Source organism: Periophthalmus magnuspinnatus, chromosome 18 (genome assembly GCF_009829125.3).
Source record: "Periophthalmus magnuspinnatus isolate fPerMag1 chromosome 18, fPerMag1.2.pri, whole genome shotgun sequence".
NCBI classification, from domain to species: Eukaryota; Metazoa; Chordata; class Actinopteri; order Gobiiformes; family Gobiidae; genus Periophthalmus; species Periophthalmus magnuspinnatus.
In genome coordinates this window covers 21,170,225-21,178,582 of record NC_047143.1, presented here as the reverse complement: position 1 = coordinate 21,178,582, position 8,358 = coordinate 21,170,225, and the positions used below count along the sequence as shown (strand labels likewise).

Genomic DNA, 8,358 nt, shown 5'->3' with positions numbered 1-8,358 from the left:
AGATGTTCTGCTTTGTCAGTGTTGTAAAAACATGTCTGTCTCTAGTACAGGCAGTTTTATGATACGCAATGCATTTGATGGTTTTAATGAAAGCACAACATAATAGTGTGTCATCCAGATGTCTGAAGTACACATGATCTATTGTATTTGCTGAACAGATGGTGAAGAGGTAATGTTGTGACCGCATGAAGTGCACTGAGGAGGTGCCACTGACTGTCTCTTGGACTCTTGGGCTTTTAAGTGAAGTGAACACCTAGAGTCTGAGAGGGTCACTGTAATTGCACGTTTCACTGTGAAGATGGCTTTGTTCCACTACGAACCGTGGCAATGAATGTATTGTGAAAGTGTCAGCCTCTTGCTTGTCTCCATGGCAATGTGATTTTTTTTGCCTGGAATGTTTTAGAGCATGGCATTAAACTTATCTCCATGTTTAATTACATAGTCTGGAACTCTCGACCAGAAAAGTTAGATAGTGCAGCTTTAATCTGTGAATCAGTAGATACAGCAGCACAGATCCCTCAAATCCTTAGTTTTTAAAATCAAGTAGAATAATTTGGTATTGTGTAGTTTTAATATAGCCTCTGGTTTGATGTAGTTTATTATTTAGGCTATAAGTAGTTTGCAGTTTAAATTAGGTCATTATTGTCTCATTTTATATCAGTTTTATATATAAAAAATATGGTTATCGACATCAGAATTCCACCATTTCCCCTAAAGACTTTAAGGTGTTATTGCAAATGGTGTAATCCTTTATCAATGTCCTTGCTTATCTGATGCTGCCTATAGACCAGTAGGTGGCGGTAAAAAACGAGTCGGCTCTATTTTCATGACAAGAAGAAGTCGGCGCATGTGTGACGTCATATGCCCGCGACGTAAAGACGAATGCGCTTCGTTCAATTGAAAATGTAACATTAATAGAAATGTATTCTTTTTCAAACACTATTATTATTTTTACTGTTATTATCTGTGTACCTGTGATGCTGTGAGAGTTTGTTTTGCCAAGCAACGTGTCCTCGGAGCTGTGCAGCATCTCTGTGGTGAAACACACACAATTGTGGGTCCAGTAAAAAGTGGTATTTTTTTGGTTTTTCTAAAAAGTTTTTTGTAAATAGTGTATTTTTTTGTGTGTAATTGATCTAATGTATCAATCAATATTTCATTGAGTTAATTGTAATACAAACCATAGTTTTAGATCAGTCATTTTTGCTACTTTATCAAGGTCTTTAGTAACAGTTACTTTGTTACTAATTTACTTTTATTGTGAGTTTTATTCTTTGCCGTTTGTATTTTTGAAACGGTAAATATACTGAATCTGGACTGAGCCTCTGTCATCTTTACAGTAACACCCAGAACACAACCCTTAAGTCTTAACAACAGGAGTGGATCGACTACAAAAACAGTCTACAAAATGTTGAAGAAGAAAACGAGTAGTGCTGAAAAGAAAAGGAAACACGCTCCATGTGAGGACAGACTGGAGCCAAGGAAGCGACGAAGCACCGATTACACTGTGGAGGTCAGATTTGAACAAAGTACACAATAATGTGCAATTGTTTACATTAGGATGTTTTTTGGTAAAAAGAGACATGTGTAGGATGTGTTGACATGTGTTCAGATTTTAGAGATGTATTAGAGATTGTCAGGTTTGTCAAAGGACCAAGCTGAAATAAATTGGCTATTAACTAGAGCTGCAAGACATCTATGAATCCCTTTTGTTGCCAAAGTATATTTCATGTTGTTTTTAGCCTATAGATGAACATTTTAGACTATGAGAGACCACCATAATCTACTCTGTAAAAGTAAACAATATTTTTATATGAATTATTTACCTACTTACTAAGAACATTCCAACTATTTGCTAAGCTCCTAAATTGAACAATATTATGGTTACTTTAAAGTGACATTTGAGTATTTGCTTTGTTTTAGCTGGAGTCCAAAGATGATTTGGCAGATGCAGAGCTGGACCGAATTGGCAGTGACATAGAAGAAGGAGGACTAGACCTCACTGTACAGTTCCAGCCAATCACGGCCTTCGTCTCACAAAAGGAGGAAATGCTGCAGCAGTGTTTCCACGTCCTGGGAGAGAAGAAACTACGCAAGATGCTGCCAGATGAATTCAAGGTAAATAAAAGCAGTGGATGAAGTAGGAGTTTTAAATGTCCTCTTCTGAGTAAATAAAAACTTACCAAATCTCACAATTTATAATCATATTGAACAACCATCACACTTAAACATACTTGTGCAAGTTGTTAATTGGAAATTTTGCACCAGCATTGAATGAACAATAACAACTACAGCCTTTTTCTTTACAAGGTTTATCGCCTTTTGTTTATGTTCTGCTGTAATTTTCACATGAATTATTAGAAAATGTTTAAAGTGCAAAATGTAAGTCTATCCATGGCTACTCAAAGACATTAAAAAATATACTGTTTACTTCATAAAAATTGAAAAAGGTAATTATTGTTATTAGATGTTTGGACTTTGTGAATGCTTTTAACTTGAAAATATTTACAGGATTGCAGTTTAGACGAAATCAAAAAGTTGTGTTGGGAACAACTGGAACAAATCTCTGAGAAAAATCTTCTCCAGATCCTAACAGGTACTCTCATGACTGCATTTGTAAATTATAAAAGCCCACTACACATTGCATTTGTAAATTATAAAAGCCCACTACACATTGCATTTGTAAATTATAAAAGCCCACTACACAATCTTCAGTTCGGACTGTTCTTTTACAAGGTGAGGAGTTGACACCCTCCCAAGAAACCTCAGAGGAGCTAGTGGAGAGCCAGTTAGTGGACAACACTATTTGATTTAGTTATATTTTTCAGTCTCTTTTTTTGTGTCAATTAAATGTTTTTTTAATTTTTTACATATATATTCAGGCAAGACAACAATGTGGATTCAACATCTTGCCTCAAAGAATCAACAAAAAATGAGGAAACTAAAGGTAAATATGTTGCCTTATCAAATAGACAACTGATAGCAGAGCAGATATGTCAGATAAATGTGTCAAAAGGATAATGTGCTTTGGCAGTATGTAATATTAATTAGATTAATGATAATAATAATAATTATTATTCATACATTTTAAGTAAAATATCAAAGAAAAAAAAAAGTTATTTAAAGTGACCAGTATTTTTATTGCAGAAGTCGGAGGTTCAAGTGAAGAGAGCGACGTCTTGAGCATAAATGCAGACGACAGCGACATTGAGGCGCCTAAAGTGGAACAAACTGATAAAACTGCAGATGATTCGAACAAAAACACAGAGCCTGAAAACCCTGCAGTTAAACCTGAACCAGTCACAGAGCAGCCTCTCGTGGTCCAACCCACCGAGCCCAAAAAAGACATTCAGAGTGCTATTGACAAGAGTGTAAGTGAGATCCTGTCATTTTCAGCTCCCGCACCTGTAGCACCAAGTGTCAACCAACCTCAAACTACAGGGGCTGTACAAAGTACGCCCCCTTCTGTCACCGAAGTGGTATGTCAGCCTTCAATCCAACAACTGGAACTGTTAGAGCTGGAGATGAGAGCCAGAGCTATAAAAGCATTAATGAAAGCGAACAAAAAGACAACCAATTAACTATTATTTTTTTCAATATTAGACTGTTAAATTCCTGTTAAAATGTTCAGTTTAAATGGTACAAAAAGGGTGACCAGCTGTCCCTCTTTTTGTTATCGCTTGTTCCTCTTATTTGGAGAATGTCCCACTATTTCAGTGATGTCACATGAATTGTATAAATGGTTTACTTTTTTGGTTTTGTTTTCATGTAAATAAATTAAGACTCAGTGTGGTACTGGGCATTCAGAGTTGTAATATATATTGGCACCCACTACTCTTTCAATCAATGAGAGGTACAATTGATAAAAAACTGAAAATGATGTGGTGTTTTGTATTGTATATTTGTATTGCTTGTTTTTTTTTTTGTTTTTTTTTTTAAATCTATAATATTACATTTCCAGAGTCGGCCCCTCTTGCCACATTCATTTCCACTTTTTTTTTCATCCTAGATTCAAGTTGAGTTACAGTTTCAGAGTGCATTCTTCATTTGGGGCACTAGATGGCAGTGTTACTCCACAGTTTGACAGTGAGCCTTTGGTTAAGAAAAAAAAAAAGTGATTATCTTCTTTCATAACAGTTTGGTCATGATGTGATTTGGAAATGTAATTACTGACAGGCAAGATATTGGGAACAGGGAATAACAAAAATATACAGATGAGTCAAATCTAACCAGAATCCACAGTGTAACAGGAACATTACAAACTAAAGTTATTTTGATAAAATGTAACCTCCAAAAAGCTTCAGTAAATTTGAATTTCAAATTATGTGCAAGGCTCAAAAGTGGATGGCCGTGGTTAAGTATACATTTGAATTTAACCTCATTATTTGATTACATAACATGGTAACAGTTTTTAAATACTGCTCTCTTAAGGTTATTGAAAAAGATAAGAAATATTTGATATTTTTTATATTTTATAAATTTCCAAAACACAAGAAACAAGCTATCTATATAATTATAAAACTCGTTAACCTTGAAGCACTTGAAATAACTATTATCTTTTTTTTTTGTAAGTAATTTCAGTTGTTTTCTTCCAACATTTACTCATCCAAAGTTGTATTTGAAGCACTCTGCGCATGTTTAAGCAATCTTTAATCGCTTATTTTCAAGACACCATATTGCTCGTCAATTCCTATTTTCACCGACACTGACAACGACATACACCCACTGCTCTGTACTTACTTAGTTCTTGAATTTTATTTTCTTAATCTGTGACATGTGCAGGATTCAGCAGCACTGCATATCCATTTTGGTACTAATGGAAAACTTCTGCTGTGACATCAGCTCCCATTGGGCACCGCAGTTTTTTTAACATGGACATCAGTGGACTTGTTTCTTTTAAGCTGTTTTAGATGAACATTGTGATTTAAAATGGCAAATTATAACATAATGATGCACAGGTGTCAGATTATAGCTATAGGGCAAACACAAGCAAAATAGGTCTTCTTTAAACTGAATTATAACACTACCAGCAGTTACAATATAATCCATGTTTCTGTCTCACCTGTTCATGGTTTCATCTTTATTTTTATTTTATTGCTTTACATTATTTATTTCTATGGCAACCCGCCTCACTGCGTAACCCATGAATACCTCAATCTCCATTATCCTCTTATAATCTCCATTACAAAACTGCATTTCCTGGTTGACATTGTTCCGGGGCCCATGATACTCCAAACTCACGCTTCGACCCAGCTGTTTAATTCAACTTTTGGGCACCTGACACTTTCCACCAAATTACTACCATCTTCTCTGCTTGACATTGTCTTCTTCCATTTATTCCGAGGCCGTATGATCCGCGGGGCTTACATCGCGTGTTATTATATGCAGATGCGGCGCTCTACTCACAAGCCCAAGGGAAACAATAAAAGCTATGATAAGGCTCCGTTCTCTTCTGGGTGTTTTGCATCTAAAAGCTCGGTTTCATAAGAGGCTTGGGTTAACTGTGTCACTTATTCCCGGCTTTATCGGCAGGTATCATTGATAATTTTGAGCGGAGAGGGTCCACTTTAGGCAAAATGATACAAAGATGGTGAAGAGTGGGGTATTATCTGTCATTTAGGGCTTTCAGAAAGGCAATTATGACGCGCCGTGAGCAGATAAACGACCTTTTTTTCCTCTAAAAAGACATGAAGGTGAGATGACACTTGTGTTGGTTAAATGTGATCTGAATGACAAGAAGAGCATGTAAAATATTGGGAATGGAGCTGTTATAAATGGCTCAAATACTAGTAATACTACCTTGGAAATACTGTTAACATGTACTACTACTACAACCACTATCAGCTACCAACCTATGTCTAAAAACACATTCAATCAAACTCTATTACAAACCAAATTGAAAGTATTGAGGCTATCATAACATTACTAATAGTGGTATATTGCCCTCTCCGGGAGAGTGGGGAGTCTCTGCCTCAATTGGAGGAGTTCAAATATCTCAGGGTCTTGTTCACGAGTGAGGGAAGGATGGAGCGTGAGATTGACAGGTGGATCGGTGCAGCGTCTGCAGTGATGCGGTCGCTGTATTGGACCGTCGTGGTAAAGAAGGAGCTGAGTCGAAAGGCAAAGATTCTCGATTTACAGGTCAATCTATGTTCCTACCCTCACCTATGATCATGAGCTCTGGGTAATGACCGAAAGGACAAGATCGCGGATACAAGCGGCCGAAATGGGTTTCCTCCGCAGAGTGGCCGGGTGCACCCTTAGGGATAGGGTGAGGAGCTCAGTCACACGGGAGGAGCTCGGAGTAGAGCCGCGGCTCCTACACGTCGGGAGGAGCCAGCTGAGGTGGCTTGGGCATTTGCTCTGGATGCCTCCTGAACACCTACCTAGGAAGGTGTTCTGGGCATGTCCCACCGGGAGGAGGCCCCGGGGAAGACCCAGGACACGCTGGAGGGACTATTTCTCTCGGCTGTCTGTGAGTCCCTGCTTAGACTGCTGCCCCCATGACCCAACACCAGATAAGCGGAAGAAAATGGATGAATGGATGGTATATTGCTACTACAATTCTGAATATCACAGATATACTATCACTTCTAATTCTACTCTTTCAGTGACTACTGTGACTACTTCAACTTAATGTTTCTGAGTTTTCAGTCAGAGTAAAAACGTAAAAGTATTTCACACAAGTTAAGAAGTTTTAACGAGCCAAATCTTGATGAAGAATTATTCTCATTTTTGGTCAGTTTTCTTTTTTACATGGAGATGTTATCGCTTTACCTGAAAGTTCCACATTATGCCATTAAAGCTATGTCCCGGTATATTACCTTGATTAAATATGGGGTGTTTTTATTGCTCAAAAATACTTCCATGTAAAAAAGTACATTTTCACTACTCTGCACAGCTCTCACCTGTAACCTGTCTGAGGATAGCACCTACTTGTTTCCATGGCGATATGTTTAAGGGCATACTGTGGAACATTTGATGCAATTCAGTTAGATACAGAGCTAAAATACAGCTTGAAATATTGTAAAAAAAAAGTACTAGTAGTAACAGTTTAGTGTTTGGTTACTTTCCATCTCTGCTGCTCCTCATTGCATCTTCAAATACAATCTTTTTTTTTAATATAAACCCATAAATTGTCAGCGTATAAGTATCTAGTAGCTCTCCTCTGCTGTTTGTGAAGTCAAAGGCTCAGTGTTCCATGTAGATTAGTGGCCTTGCGTCACCTTTCCAAACATTATGTAAAACATTGTCCTCGAAAAATACTTTTATCCTCCTTCTCGTCAATGCCATTTCAAATACTGCACAATCCCGCCGCTAATGCAAGTGCACTTAACGCGGCTCCAAACACAACTTCTTGCTACATTTTAACAGTCTGCCATCAGAGCGGTAAACACTGCGGCTGATACGGTGGCCCCTAAGGACAAACTGTTGAAAAAGCAAAGTTTGGTAAGAAGAGAAAAATGGTATTTGGGGGATTTAAGGCACTTTCTAAACAAACGCAGGTACAAATAATACTAGAGGGCGTGTGGGGTGAATGCGCAATGTTGTAGCAAAAGTTTCAAATGACTTTAGAGACATTTTTGACCTAAAATCTCAAAACTATTTTTCAAAATAAACCAAAACCGCAGTTGGAGATTTAAACTCCCAGAGCAGATGGACAAAGCCAAAACTACTCAGTCCCAAATGCTCAATTTTACAGTAGTTAAGCGATCTGGAGGGGCCCTACGGATAATCTAATGGTGTTTTTGGCAAGATGGGATTCTCTTGAGATGGTAGCAAGGTTATGTGGACTGTTTTGGTGAGTCTGGGACAATAGAATATTCTTTTGAGGTTGTATCTAGAATGCATTTGTACAGTTCTAATGGTTTTGTTGTGACTCTGACCACTGACGTTTGTGTGAAAGGTGCGTTATGTAACTTTTCTGGTAAACCACTTACTTTTTGCCTAAAATGTTTGACAGTTTGGTATTAAACTGTATCCACACTGCCTTGTTTCAATTGCATGTGTTTTATTGCTCAAAAATACCTTACACAGCGTTAATTCCCTCCCCTCCACAGATCTGAAATGTAACTCTGCCAGTTGGGGTCACCTGCTGTTAAAGTGGAATGTTACAAGCAAAGCAATAACATCTCCATGGAGACAAGCGGGAAAAGTTGGTATAGCTTTTAACGTCGTTTAGTGAGCTGCTGTCCAAAACATTACAAAGGAAATATTTGTTCTGTATATAATGTAACGCAGCAGTGTTCAAACTTTTCTCATTAAGGGCCACATATAAAAACACAGACGAAGCCGTGGGCCGATTGAGGGCCATAGACTTGTCGTCAATACAGTGAATACTTCAAATCTGCGTTATTA

General features: G+C 37.7%; 1 protein-coding gene across 2 annotated transcripts; it reads left to right on the top strand.

Moving 5' to 3' along the window:
* Positions 1–828: 828 nt before the first annotated feature.
* LOC117386359 (caspase activity and apoptosis inhibitor 1) lies at positions 829–4,244 on the top strand. 2 transcript variants are annotated; one of them, XM_033983712.2, is made up of 7 exons: positions 829–1,054; positions 1,341–1,513; positions 1,924–2,118; positions 2,512–2,596; positions 2,737–2,788; positions 2,883–2,947; positions 3,148–4,244. In XM_033983712.2, the coding sequence occupies exons 2-7, from the start codon at positions 1,409–1,411 to the stop codon at positions 3,579–3,581; spliced, it is 936 nt and encodes a 311-aa protein (XP_033839603.1). In that variant the 5' UTR covers positions 829–1,054; positions 1,341–1,408; the 3' UTR covers positions 3,582–4,244. The 2 variants fall into 2 exon arrangements, with proteins under 2 accessions (XP_033839603.1, XP_055085006.1); XM_055229031.1 differs by having other exon boundaries at positions 850–1,037; positions 3,148–3,984.
* The last annotated feature ends 4,114 nt before the right edge of the window (positions 4,245–8,358 follow it).

Bases quoted from the DNA above. Each gene is read 5' to 3' on its own strand.
- LOC117386359 (XM_033983712.2), top strand. From the start codon at position 1,409: ATGTTGAAGAAGAAAACGAGTAGTGCTGAAAAGAAAAGGAAACACGCT. The intron at 2,119-2,511 runs GTAAATAAAAGC...AAATATTTACAG, and splicing joins TGCTGCCAGATGAATTCAAG to GATTGCAGTTTAGACGAAAT. The intron at 2,789-2,882 runs GTTAGTGGACAA...ATATATATTCAG, and splicing joins GAGGAGCTAGTGGAGAGCCA to GCAAGACAACAATGTGGATT.